General features: G+C 41.7%; 1 protein-coding gene across 8 annotated transcripts in view; it reads left to right on the forward strand.

The window, feature by feature from the left end:
• The window catches only part of dtnbb (dystrobrevin, beta b), a 34,575-nt gene extending 23,662 nt beyond the window's left edge, over positions 1-10,913 (forward strand). For 4 of the 8 annotated variants that reach the window (XM_080479465.1, XM_080479467.1, XM_080479468.1 and 1 more), the window contains 9 exons: positions 700-790; positions 1,927-2,015; positions 2,697-2,810; positions 4,915-5,011; positions 5,336-5,356; positions 6,604-6,763; positions 8,179-8,268; positions 8,384-8,437; positions 9,296-10,913. In XM_080479465.1, coding sequence (XP_080335591.1) covers positions 700-790; positions 1,927-2,015; positions 2,697-2,810; positions 4,915-5,011; positions 5,336-5,356; positions 6,604-6,763; positions 8,179-8,268; positions 8,384-8,437; positions 9,296-9,321 — 742 coding nt within the window. In that variant the 3' untranslated portion in view covers positions 9,322-10,913. The remainder of the gene's footprint in view (positions 1-699; positions 791-1,926; positions 2,016-2,696; positions 2,811-4,914; positions 5,012-5,335; positions 5,357-6,603; positions 6,764-8,178; positions 8,269-8,383; positions 8,438-9,295) is intronic. The other 4 variants (XM_080479466.1, XM_080479469.1, XM_080479470.1 and 1 more) reach the window with 2 other exon arrangements.
• The last annotated feature ends 3,894 nt before the right edge of the window (positions 10,914-14,807 follow it).

Here is a 14,807-nt window from a genome sequence, read left to right on the forward strand (position 1 = left end):
CCAGCTAAAATTATCTCATCACAGCAGCAGCTTTTGGTATCTGCTTCTAGACAGATAAGATTTTAATAGAAACGATCAGTTCGCAGTGTTTTTTTTTTTGTTTGTGTGTGTGTGTGTGTGTGTGTGTGTGTGTGTGTGTGTGTGTGTGTGTGTGTGTGTGTGTGTGTGTGTGTGTGTGTGTGTGTGTGTGTGTGTGTGTGTGTGTGTGTGTGTGCGTGTGTGCCTGTGAGCACTGTGGTTGTTGATGCGGCAGGCTTGAAACCAGATTGGATTTAATGGTCTTAATCATCATTCACTCTCCAGTTACAGTTAGCTCGCTCCCGACGCCATTTTACCTCTCCTTCGCTCCTCGTTGCCGAGCGAGAACAACGTATGTCCTGTTGTCTGCCCACGCCATGCGCCACGCCCGTGATCATTTAGAATCTTGTGCCCGTTTCGACGTTTCCAGTCGGAGAGGAAATGGACGCAATGCTGCTTTGCTGCTTTGTCTCTGAACCATCAACACTGGAGTCAAAGCCGAGAGTTCCATGTAAAGGTCGCCCCGTATAAAGTTTTCATGTTCACGCAAATACTTATATAATCACATTTACTGTGCAAACTTTGTCTTCTCTTCACTTACATAAGAGCTTTTTTGGCGTGACAGTCGGCGGTGCTGTACATGAGTGTGTGACGTCGCTCTCTGTCTTTGACTCTGGGCAGTGTCTTGGAGAGCCCCAGCCGGTTAGATGAAGAGCACCGCCTCATCGCTCGATACGCTGCCCGCCTGGCAGCCGAGGCGGGCAACTCCACGGTGAGTATCTCACAGGACGCCGCATGGGTGAGCTTCAGTCGGCGCGCGTTTCAGATCTGATGTTTTTGAAAGTTATTGTGAGTTGACGGTTTCTGGGAACCCTAAATGTTAAAAGCTGTCATTTAACCCTTTGCAGGGCACCCATTAGAACATTTGGAGACTAAAACATCCTACTCTGAAGGATATGACACATATCTTTGTAAATTGAACACATTTCAGTGTTTATTTCATGTATTTCTGCCGTTGTTTTGCTGCATGGTACTTTTTTTTTTTTTCGGACTCTGCTTCTGAGAGGTATAACGTTTAAATGAAAGTTGTCATTGTTAACATGTCATTTCGGTGACATCTGTGTGACAAGAAAAAAAAAAAAAAAGGGTTTAATAACACAGCAAACACTCCTCAAGCAGTCACTTTATCAGAAATACACCAGCTGGTGTCTCTGTTTTCTCTGCAGCCAAACACAAAATCACTTTCTTTTAATATCGAAGTCCGTCAAAAATAATTGCGACTGCGACGTGATCCCATCGATGTACGGAGTGAGGCTTTGTCCAGTAAGCGGCGGAAAATGACTGTGACTGGGTTTTGCGGATGCATTTTTCATGATCAACAGTGCGAACCACAACGATAAATACTAGGCCGTTTCGCCATGCCTATTGGATTCTTAATGTGAAGAGGCAGCCGCAGCAATAGTTCGGTTTGCATTCGCTGTAATGTTTCAACGCTCTTATACAAAGTTAGTTAGAAACACAACATCTCAGACTGTCGTTCAACATTTCCCCGATGCCCCATTTGGACATAGACACAATCATTTCTTACAGTCAAACTCCGCCGCACTTGCTCTTACTCACTTCTTATGTTTGACGCAAAACACAAGCAGTGTAAGGAATCTGCTGTGGATTCAGAAAATAAATATTTATGCCCTAAAAATTTATGACACTCGGTTTATTTGGATTTTGTGGGCAGTTGTTTGTTATGCAGTGAGATGCAGCGAGCTAAAACACTTCCATGTTTATGCAGAAGCATAATGTGTCTCCAACAGGGAGCCATTAGTTCTCACTGTGGTCAGAAAGTAGCTGTTTGTGACTGTTTTGCCAACATTTTTAATGACCTTCTACTCTTTTTTTTTTTTTTTTTAGCAACAGTGTCCTCCAACAGATCTGAGTTTCAACTTCGATGCTAATAAGCAGCAGAGGCAACTTATCGCAGAGCTGGAGAACAAAAACAGGTAGGATATGTAAATGTGTAAACAATTGAGAGCTTAGAGCCTTAAAATGCTCTATGAGGAGACTTTGGGCATTCAACCCTCATTTTGGTGTTTTTACTTGAAGGATTTCAAATGTGGGACTTTGATTTCTTGCGGCGCATTTTATGGAACAATTGCACATTTTTCCCGAACATCGCCCAACGGTGGCCCGTCAAGCGTGATTTTAGAAAGGGGTCTAACAAATAAACTTCAGAGACAAGAAATAGGCAAAGTTCAGTCCACCGGATGAACAATTCAGACAAGTTGACGGTACAAAGAAAAGGTCAGAACAATAACAAGCGAGCACTATACAGATCTCGGCTAGATTTTTAACGCAAGCGACCACTCGAGGCGTCTCATAGTGAGACGTACTGGCATGGAAGAGTGGGGAATAACGAGACACAATGGAGGGTGAGAGCGTGCAGAGGAAAGCACGACCGGAGAGTCAGATGAGGACCTGAAATGAGAGGAGAGTTACTGGAGAGCAGAGTTAAAACGGCAAAGAAAATCCAGATTTGTCAAGATCCAGAAACATGAAGTAGGAACAGTTAGAAGAGTTGTTTGCGACTCTCTTGTACATGAGAACATGTGGATCACTTGCATAAATAAAGGTTGAATTTATAGACAAATCACAGGTTCACAGCGACTGTATGCCACTTTCAGGGAGATCTTACAGGAGATCCAGCGGCTGCGTTTGGAGCATGAACAGGCCTCGCAGCCAACCCCAGAAAAAGCCCAGCAGAACCCCACACTCCTGACTGAACTGCGGCTCCTCAGGTACCGTCACGCCGAAGCCTCCACACGAAAACCAAATGGCAGACAGGAGCCTTAACTTAGACAAACCAAGCAAGAAAACCACTCCGGGGCGACTGTTTTATGTGTGAGTGGAGCTCATTCTTCAAGTGGAAATAATGTCTTCCTGATTCAGTAGGATGCTTTTGAATTAGCTCCACCAGCAGCACGGGCATTTGTCATGCTGGCAGGACACCGAGACCCTTGGGTTGAGTTCTTGGAAACGACTCACGCTGGGTGGAAGCGTTTCGGCACTTGTTGCCCCGAAGGACTCCTTATTTGTCTGGCCTGACCTAAATAGTGAATCGAAAGCAGCGTTGAAGGGCGACGATTGTGGCAAGCGTTTCAGTTTGTTGTTGTCTTGCTTGAAAGCTCAGTTAGTGATTGACAGCTCGTGGTCAGTTGTCTGGTGTTGCCCAGGGAAACCACATGGATGCATTAGTATAAATAGTTTTTTTTTTACTGAAAACAGAAGAATGCTCTCACTGCCATAATTTGCTTTCATACACCAGGTTGTTCATGACAGTCTTTCAAATGTTGAAAGTTTTATGCCTCGTGGACCACAGGTGGGCTCCGCCTCCATATTTTGCTGCCTGTGAGCATATTTACAAAAATTGGTTGAGTTAAAGTCATTTTAAGTACATTTGAGCCGGGTGTCAACTGAAATCACTCTACTGTATTACCGAGTGTGATTTATGCCTAATATATGCCATTTGATTAAAATAAATAGTCCTTTTCATCAAATTAGCAGCCATAAACCTTGTAATATATGTGCTCAATCATCTGATTGTGAAGATGACATTTTTGAGCCTCACACAAGGATCGAAGGTGCACTGACCCAAAATCTGTATGCGGATTACTAATTCTAGATATTTGTAACTTTCTCAAAGGCACGGAAAAGCCTAAGACAAACTGTGTGGCGGTGTATTTGCTTCTGGCTTTGTCAAAATCCAATTACACACTTTGAACACCAGAGGATGCTGCAAGCCACCAATCATACCATGTGATACTTACCCAGACTGAAGTAACCTTTTTTTTTTTTCTTTCAAACAATTACAAACTTAATTTTGAAACAACCTACATGATAACACTTTCTCTGTATCTGCTGTTGTGTTCAGTTTTGCTGTTAATGTTGTATCCTGGACAACACCTATCTTCATATCACATCACATGTTAAATCTGAAATGCAAAAATCGATGCATTTTGTAACATTCAGGATTTTTGTTCAACATTTTCATCCATAAAGAGACATTTACCGACACTTTAATCACAGAAATTCACGAGAATTGATGCCCGTTGCATATTACTGTGTGGTGCTGCCAGGTAAAAGCATCGTTTGCTGCTCCTGTGTGATTATAAAATGATTCTTTATTCTTACATCCAGTTTCAAATAAATGCATTTCATAGCGAGTTCGTTTAATTCATCCTTTATATCTGTTCATCCATGTCTGTATTTGGATAATTAGAGGAAGCCAGAGCTGCCAATGAAGATCAGAGTGAATTCTACAAAGAAATGTCTGGAATGGAACCTGAAACCTTTTTATTCCATCTTAAGACGCTTTGATTAATGTTTACATTTGGCAAAATCAAACCTGTAACATAAAGTTTTCTGTTTTTTTTCTCACTTTTATCCAAAAGCAGCTTATTATAGTTTAGGAGGATGGTGCAATTTACACAATTGGCTCAATCCCAATCCAAGGGTTGGTGGTTTGATCCCCCATCTGGTCTTGTCCATGTGTCAGAGTGTCTGTAGGCAAGACACTGAACCCTCTGCAGCATTGCATGACAGCCGTCTCCATGTGTGTGCATGTTTGTGAATGTGAAGGGCTTTGGGACTGGTGAAAATATGCTTTACGAGTCAGATAATGTTTGTATGGCTGTAATTTATTTGGGATTCTTTTGGACCTAAATGGTAGACCACAGCCCACGTGCAAAAGACACCCGAAACAATCTTCTTTTAGGAATAAACGGAAGACACTATTGTGTCCACTTGACATCACGAGCAAAGTACTCTGGATTGTTCTGGATTTTAAAAGTGAAACTTGAAGCATGCAAGCTCAAATTTATTGTCCCCGTCCTTCCTCCACAGACACAGGAAGGACGAACTGGAGAGGCGCATGTCGGCCTTGCAAGAGAGCAGACGGGAGCTGATGGTGCAGCTGGAGGGACTCATGAGGCTGCTAAAGGTAAAACTTATCGCCTGCCTCCAAACAATTTGTCTCAGAATTGAACATTAAGTCGGCAGAAATATCATCCCAAGATAACACGGACAAATAAATGTCCTCAATCTGCTATTCTTCTAAGTTCTGTTGGTTCTAAAGATCTATTTATATATCTCGTCTGATACGATACTAAATGGTTTTAATTCGTCATACTTCACATAATCCCAGGTTATGTTTAATGTGTGGCATGCTGCATGCGGAAATCTTTTCCTTCTTCTTTCATTGCTTTAATTCTGTTGCTCACTCTCCTTGCTCTTTCTTTCCCTGCTCACCTTTGCTGGCTGATAGGATGAGGAACAGAAGCAGGCTGTAAGTCCAATCACTTAGTGTAATGCTTCTGTACTCCAGCGTTTGTGCAGATGAGGTGTGAGGACGTTTTCCTATGGTACGATTAGAGAAGTCAGTTAGGAAAGATGAGAGGATTAAACAACCTGAGCTGGTTCAGCCTGCCGCCCCGCCTCCCTGCTCCCCGCAAGGGACGGCCGCAGACCGAAATGCTATCGTGAAAGTGGATTTTTCTGAAGTTGAGAAAACTTTGTTTCTCCGAGTCTAAATGTCAGAGACCTGCTGCTTTCTTCGGCGCTAACAACCTCCCCTCTAATGTGACTGCAGTCTGGCTGGCCATCTGCTGCCTGGCTCGCAGCCATCAACCTGGGCCCGCACCAGTCCCAGAGACACACAGTGATCCTTTCTCCAGGACATAGAGCTCCCGACTCTGCACAGGCCTCACTTGCACGCCCACACATGGTTCTCATTAACCCCTCATTGCAGTAAAGGTGCGCCGTGGAGAGGCGATGTATAGCCAGCCAGGATAGGATTACCTTAGAATTCTTCTTTTTGTTGTTTTTTTCCTCCCCTTTAAAGTCGATTGTTTTTGTTTTTTCTCCCTTTAAGGATTAAGTTCTTTCAGTCACACCTGTGTCTGTGTTTGCTTTAATAAAAGTCACCTTTAGACACGAAAAGGTCACCTCCTCACAGAGCCGCAATCTGTAACAGCACAGCAGCATCCTCCCATTTTACGTTTTTTTTTCTTCCTCCTCATCAGAGGCAAAGATCCTCTAACGGTTTGCACAAGGAGGTCTATCCAGTATCCATTTATAAGTAACACACATACTAAATATTCTAAGTTATTTGCATACTTTGCTCCAGTGAGAAAAAAAATCCTAATTACTCTGGTTAGCTCAAATTCTAAATATATGGACATTTTGCGTATTTATATTTGACATACATTACAAGGCAGCAATTTTGTTTATTGGCAATATGGAAACAAAATGTTGTTTTTTTCAATAACTGGGAAAAATAGACTTCCTATGTACATTTAACCAACTATACCTTTCTAAACTTAACGTTCTTTTAGATTGTTTCAGGTTTTAGTTTATGTTTTTTTAGGCTGTCGTATTAAAACACCACCCACATTTTCCTTGCACAAATTTGAAAATGTTTTATTTATTCATATACTGAATTCACCAGTGGGAGTATTCAACGTCTTCGTAACATAAATGTTCAGTCTATGCAGATGATATTTTAACCATGATGTGTTTTTAAATGTCTTATAGTCCCAGTCTGGCGGCTCTCCTCACTCTTCTCCCAGTCACGGTGCCGGCTGCTCCATGCCCATGCCCATACGCTCCACCTCTGCCGGGTCCACCCCGACTCACACGCCGCAGGACTGCCTGGCCGGGGTGGGAGGGGATGTGCTGGAGGCCTTCGCTCAGGGTGAGTAATAATAATATTAATAATATGTGTGTACTCTATGTAATGGCTGACTCAGACCGAAGACGGGTAATCGTGGCCAAATCTGTGGTCGTCACTTTAAATCTGTCGTCGCCGTCTCTCGACATCTGAGGTCTGCTGCGAGGCCCCGATACTCTCATCCAGTGTGAACCAATGAGCCGAAAATATGACGCATTACAAAAGTGACGGCAGCACTGCATCCACATTCTCTGTTTACTGTCGACTCAGCTTTTTCCTTGTGCACAATCCTACAAAAACAACAACTCAAATCTTGCTTTACTTTATCTGTTTATTTCCCGAAAGGCACCAGCTGCATGCATAGATCATATACAAGACAACGTTATTCTGGCATCTTTAAGTACGCCATAGCAGATGTCGCCTCATTTCAGTGGAGAGAGACGGCATGCTGTCAAACATACTGCTGTACCCAAGTTTTTAAAATGTAATAACATCCTGTATAAAGTGTGCTGAATTGCATGCTCATGCAATGAGATGGCACTTTTAGTTTTCGGGTCGCTTTTTGTCTTATTAGCACAAACCTTCAGTGGATCCGGCCCATAGTCTGCACTCGAAGCAGTAATGTCCAGTATTGGTCCTGGACCGCCTGCGTCCTGCACATTTTCCACGTCTTCCTGCTCCAACACACCTCAATCTCATTAATGCGTCATCAACAAGGTCCACAGCCTGTTAACAAGCCACTCATTGGAGTCGGGTGTGTTGAAGCTGGGAGACGCTTGAAACCCCCCCCCCCCCCCCAGGTCCGGGGTCAGACATCACTGGGCTAAAGCGCAAAGCAAAGAGTATTCATTACGTAGTGATCAAGTTAGTTGAAATTTGAGGTTTGTATTATTTTAAAAGATTAGGGGAGATTTTTCAAAATAACCTTTTGGTAATGCTGTAAAAAAACAAAATGTGGAGGATGAACTTGAACTGCCTTTGGTGAACGAGTTGTAACTGCATGTGGTGATTTTAAGGCCACGTTTACACGTACTCGGGTTTTTGAAAAAACTGTGATACTTCTCTGCGTTTGGGCCGCGCATTTACACGTAAACGCAGCTACGACTCACCACAAAGAATGATTCTTGAAAACTCCAGCCAAAGTGTTGAGCTGGTTAAATTCCGAGTCTCTGGTTGCATCTAAAGAGGGGTGGGCGAAGATTTATGTCACAATTCGTGAAATAATTTGATTGGCTATCATGGCTTCATGCTTCTCACTACACTGCCCCCTACAGGTTTGGCATGCTCATAGCAGCTTAGCAGCTCTGATCCAGGTTTATATGCGGTCCGTGTAAATGAAGACATTTTTTTTAAATGTAGAGGGGGAAATATCTGTTTTTTTTTAAAACTAGGGTAGGTGTAAACGTGGCCTAAATCTGGATGATGTCTTTACTTCCCAGGTGTACCTAGAAATCTTCGGAATGATCTTTTAGTTGCTGCTGACTCAATCACGAACACCATGTCATCTCTGGTGAAAGAGCTCCACTCAGGTTTGTTTTTTTAACCACCTTTTAGGAGTTTTTACTGGAGAATTTTGTGACTTTTAACTGACGTGTCTGGAGTTCACATATTTATGCTGAAACTTTGGATTTTTGATCTTCACAGTTGATGACGTGGGAGACGAAGAAGAGACCAACATGAGGAACGGAGGAGACAGAGGTGAGTTGAGGTTTGATAATACATCAGCTTCCTTCAAATCCACAATATATTGTCATGCAGTACACAGTATGTGACCCAAAAAATATATATTTATATATCTTATTACAACTGGCCACAATACAAACATGCAACATTTCCTTTTTTCTTATCAGCTGAAGCAGAGTGAAGAACAAAAAGTAGTAATTGTAATTAATTAATATTTTATCATACTTGTATAATAGTACTGAAGTCCTGAGCGGGAAGTGATACAATAATTACATTTTATTTCTTGGTGCATTAGAGCTTATAACCATGTGTTTTCATCGCACATTGGGATAATTAAGTAATAAGATAATAATGGTACAACATTGTGTTTGTACAGTGATGATGGTGTTTCCTTTATAGTTTGATTATCCCAATCTGATGAAAATAAGTTTTTAATCTCAACATAACAAAATACTTCTAGTGTAGTATCTGGGATGATGAGATCATTCGATCATCGATTGAAAAAGACCTGAATAAACTTAAATGATTGCTTACACTGACATTGTTGACTTCCATAACAATTAAAGTTAACACAAGAAACTGGCTTCCTTGACTATGAAGTACATTCAGCATATAGAGAAACTACAGTTGATGCTAAAAAAAAACCTGTTGTTGCATTGAAAGAGTTGTCTGCAGCTAAATATTTGCATGGCACCTTAATTAGATAATAATATGCTTTGTTGCCTCTCTGTAATGAGCTACTGCTGCCACACTCCATCCGAAATACAACAATGGCACATTGCCACTGAGTCACTTCTTCATTTCCTCCGTAGTTTATCCGGAGTTTTTAGACTGCTGGCAGCACTAAGCGCGCTCTTCCATTTGTGTATCCAGGCACAGTGAGAGTATTGAAGCACTGAGGGAACGAGAGCACCATCCTATCCTGTAAGGACATACAGTCGTCAACTGGGAAGAATCAGTAACAACAACAACAACAACAACAACAACAAGAGCCCCCTGGCATTAGCACGTAGAGTAATGCATGCTGTAATCTAACAGGATTTCACTATGTGAAGAAAAAAAAAGAAAAAGAAAAAAAAAACATGTCTTCACACCTTGCAGGTAGCAAGATGTGTCTAATTAGCAAGTGTGTATGTCGTCCTGTAAACAACAACTGCTGTAATTATCCAATGATTTCCCTCATGACTGCTAAGGAATGGCTTGCTGTGCTTTCTCTCCCAACCGTTCCATTGCAGCAGATTGTCCTGTATATAGAATACTGTAAACACATGACCCCCCCCCGACATGGAGGAGGCCTCCCGTCACTACGTGTCCCCTTGTCACCACTTTTTTGTATGATTAGCGCTAGAGTTTCTTGGTTCCGGTTTCAGGTTGTTTTTGGTTTATTTTTAATTGTTATTTTTGCATGACGTTGCACTCATGTCTGGATTTAGGTACTGTACCACGCTATGCCAGCTCTTTGTGGGGTTTCTGACGATTGAGAGGGAGTGTCCTGCCTCAGTGTGTTCGCCTGCACATTTATATTCTGGAGCAGAAGTTTGCAATACCCTGGATGTGCTCTCGCCTGAGCGGAATAGAGTAGTTTCACATTAAGGGATATTTTGGGGAAATACATTTTTCCATTTTCTTGCCAGGAGTCGGATAAAAAGATCAAGACAGAATTGAGACGCTTAATGTAGCATATAGAGTGGAAGCAGGTGAAACAGCTGTCAGACGATAAAAAGGGATTTTTCTGAGCCCACTATTGGGATCCCATGCAGTCAGATGAGACTGAATGAAGTTCACCATCATCTGTGTTGCTGCTAATTCTCCATGTCACAGACATCAAATCCTCCATTTCCTGTACAGCTTTATCCAACATGGTGTCACGGAGACACATTCACACACTTTAAGACCAACAGCGAACCTCGAATGGTTTTTGTTTTTGGACTGTGGGAGGAGACGAGTGTCCCCAGAGAAACGCTGTGCGTGCACAGGGAGAACATGAAGCGTCAGCTTTCTATAAAGCAAGAGTGCAAACCAGAAAAACCACTGTGCAGCCCGAGAGGCGTGCAGTGACGCCTAATATATAATCAGATGCTTAGAAACAAACACTTGAACAAAATATTCATTAATTTAATCGATGGCAACTTCATGTTAACTGCAGATTAAAGCCAGGAGGTATAAACAGGTTGGATGTTTCCCTGCTGCCTCCAGTCTTTGTGCTAAACCGAGCACCAGCCTGTTGGCTTACATTTATATATAAGAGCAGCTGCAGGTTTTTTTTTATCTGAGGAAGAGATGCTATAATGGTATTTTACCCTAAACAATTAGTCAAGTAATGAAAATTATGGTTGGAGCCATTAACAGGAGTCCCAGGAATGTTATTGCAATATTGTTGAGGTTTTTTTTTGTCCTTGTCAGATCTGCTTTCCAGAATATTGTGTGCACGCGAATACAGTCGCTTAGGCTTTATTCTGCTGCTAACGTGCTCTCAGTGAGCCACTCTTGCAAAAAAAAAAAAAAAAAAGAAAGAAAATAGGGCTGTGCGGTAAGAATCCAAGGGGCTACTGCAAACACCCCGACGAGGGTTGTTTCGGTGGTTTACTCCCAGTTTAATGCTTCGCTGATCCACCGTAAAGGGCAAAGTGATGCTCAACGCAGCACGGTGCCTCCCTCCAACTGACACGGACAAGCTGGTAGTCTCAATATTTATTGTTTGGGGTGTAGGGAAGCACCTCAGGGTGAAGTGGCGAGGAATTCGACGCTGCGTTTTACTCGCAAGTCGCAAAATCGTGCATGAGGACGTGAGGTCTTAGTCAGCAAGTAGAAAAGTACTTTGATAGCTTTATTTAGCTCATGAAAATACTGAAAATGTGTGTGCAATGAAGGTAGGTGCTCAGGGACTGTAGAGCAACTGTAGGTGAAATATGGCGGTCCTGTTACCACAGACGAGAAGGTTAAATAAAAAATCACTGATCATTGAAAATCACAGAGTTTATCTCCAGTTTAACTCCTCTGACCTGCTTGTGATCTCGCTAAAACGTAAGATTTTATTATCATGTGACCAGACAATTTGTCTCATTTTGAATTTTTTTTTTTTATCTTCCAACGATATTTAATGGAAAAACAAAAAAGCAAGTGATTTAATGAGCAGTGAAGAAAAAGGAGAGGCTACGCGGTGGAGCACGTCCTTGGATATAGTTTGTCCGTGTGTGAATTTGTGTCTCATGCGGAAGAAGCGGAGTCCGTTACAGAGGTAGCTGTTAACACCGAGTCGCAGGCAGATCCGGTTTAAGTTCCCTTTACACTCAAGTCTTCAGTTTTTTGTTTTTTTTTTCCTTCAGGGTTCATCTCAATCAGAAACTATGAAAATGCAGTTGGATAAAAGGTGCGGCAGCGGTTTTAAACGGTCTCACGTGGCGTTCTCAAAAGAAAGCACTGAACCTGATCCAGCTGATCCACAGACAGCCTTTTATTTCCACAAGAGATTTGTGCATTAAGCCTGTCCTATAAGCTAAGTATACGGTTTCAACAACCTGTTTTCACTGTGTCAGGAAAAAGAACAAGAGTCTCCTCTGTTATCGTCGTTCTAAATGTGATGTTTTCATTCAGTTTGGATCCGTGTTATTATTATTATTATTATTATTATTATTATTATCAATATTATTATGATTATTATTCTGGTATTCTGTAGTAGTGAAGTATAGTCAATGTGATGAGTTTGTCAAAAATGCAGATTCACTTGCGCACTTGCATTGTCGCCCAAATATTAATGATTATATAGCAGGTACCATCATTTGAAACCACTGCTGTAAGAAACTTTAGTGAACCGCAAACGTCCAGAAACCATCCAAATGAAGAGGTGATTCTTTTTTTTTTTTTTATCTTTTACTGTCTTCCCCTTCATTTTGACCATGCAAAACTTTGGGTTCTTTAATTTTGTGCCTGTAGCTGTTTTGTAAAGTGCTGTAAAGAAAAAAGAAAAGAAAAGAAAAGAAAAAAGAAGACGTAACTATTCAGCAAATAAGATGATCTATCAGCCTTTATGTCAAAGTTTTTAGTCTGTGACTTTGTAGAGGTTTAATTTATTTATTTAACGTGTTCTTGGGGAAACTTCTGCTCAGCCTTTACATTTGTGCCAAACTGTTTGCGGACATTGTGTGTCATACGATTTACAGGTATATATCTACGTATATCTGCGTTAGTATGTTGTTTCCCATAGTTTATTCACAAAATGCCTAAAGATGTTCATGCTTAAGGATTTCTGCTGCTGCTGGAGTCGACTGGAAAAACGTTTGACTAGACGATTAAGAATAGAACACACATTCCAGATCTGCTGATAGACGGTCACTGATGTCACTTAAACCAACGCGGAGGCAATACTGTATGTGTACACTGTCAGACGAAACTTGGGGTAATACGGATTTATCACAGAAGTGCATACATTGTGATCCTTTATTATGATTTGCAGAGACAATGTGCAAAAGAGGACGACCTCGGCGACACCGCTCCCCCGGTGTTATTTATCTATGTATGTGTTCTATACGCTACCAGTACACATTTGTTTTCTCATGTTGATTTTACAAAAAAAAAAAAAAAAAAACAACAACATAGTTTTATGTCACAAAGCAACTGTCTTTTGTAAATAAAATCAAATGTGAGATATATTAAAAAGATTTAAAAAAAAAGATATGACTTAAACTGTGCATACCGTGTGTGTTTCCATCTTTTATTTATTTGTGAAGCAACAAAGGTTTGAGCATGTTTATACCGTCAAACATGCAGCAGTTTTGGCTGTAAAAGAGTAGTAAAATAATCATTCCTTGCTCGGGCTTGGACCCTAAAAATGAGAAGAAATTATTCAGAATAATTGCCTGGTGATACCAAAATATTCTTATGATTCAAGCATTGAAACATGCTTGGGCAAAAACATAGACGCAATCCGTAAACCATTAACAAACACAACAAACCACGCGGGGGTAAAGCATGAGGGACGAGCTGAAAACAACTCATGGAGACGTTGAGACGAGATAAAACATGAAGCGATACATCAGTCATGTAAAGCTGCAGAGCAGTTACTTTTTTTTTTTTTATGTACGATGTAAATAAGATTTATGGTCTGCTTACAGTTTATTTGCACAAGCCGGGGTGAATAGAGTTTTTCTTTTTTTCCACTTTACATAATGAAAATATTATTCCTACATTCGCTGAGGTACATGCAAATGTCTCTGTGTCAGTCAGCCATGTTGCATTCAGGTGCTTCAGATTCACTTTCGAGTCAATGTGACATGATTGCGCCACATTGTTTGCCTCTGCAGGATTCGTCTTCACCTTTTCCACACAAAACAAAAGACACCAAAACGCCCCACCAGCAACCGAGCTGTAAAACCTAAAGCGCCTGTCAGGTCTCTCCCCCCCCCCCACTCCGGTACTCCGAGTCCAGATGATGACTGTGCGGGTGACGCGAGGTCGAGGCACTGTGACCTATCAGCATCCCTCCTCTGTGGGATTCCAGGAATAAACAGCAAGTCTGTAACCAGCCAATAGCATGCAGCTCCTGTCTGTGGCTCATGTGGCATTGTCTAGCTGCTCCTGTCCTCAGATGAACCACTTGAGTGCCACGGACTCCATGAGAAAGAGGATCTGCTTCCAGACCAGTGAACCACATCCGCCTGCTGCGCACACATTTCCTCTCTCCTTCCATGCCCCCTAAAAAGCCTTCAACCTGCTCCACAGGGATTTGTACTGTGAGCCTTTTGCCTTTCCTGCATCTGGCGGCTTGAAACACTCACCTCATGGTGTCTCCGTCTAGCGGGCACGGACGGGATGGATTGCTGTTTGCAGCCGCTGTGGGAGTTCGGAGAAGGAAGACGATAAGAGATCTGATGGCTTGTTTTAGCTGCTCGCCAGGAAATGAAATGTGGATGTGGATCCTGCGTGAACTGACCGAATAAGTCAAGAGTTCATTTTTATTCATGCACAGATTTCAATCGGGATACATACTTAACGGAGCGCATAAGGCCGAAGCAGCAGCATACATAGATGATGTATGACTTTTCTTTTTATTTAGTTTGCCTTTTTTGAATTATTATTATTTCTCGGAGGGAAGGGTCTAAGAAATACACATGATTTCAAAACAAAGAGAGGAAGACAAAAAGTAACAGTCACCTTCACACCTATGCGTAATTCAGAATCACCAATTGATCACAAATACATGTTTTTAAAACTGTGGGAGGAAACCAAAGAACCTGGACAAAACCAACACTGCAATGCCTCAAACAGCAGACAAAATAAGTCATCTAGTTCTGCCTTGTTTGAGTTTAAGCAAAATAGGAACATTTTGTTTTATGTGATATAGATTTTGTTTCTTAATGCGAATGTAAACATCACAATGTTCACTTCT

Source organism: Lipophrys pholis, assembly GCF_963383615.2.
Source record: "Lipophrys pholis genome assembly, chromosome: 14".
Lineage (NCBI taxonomy): Eukaryota > Metazoa > Chordata > Actinopteri > Blenniiformes > Blenniidae > Lipophrys > Lipophrys pholis.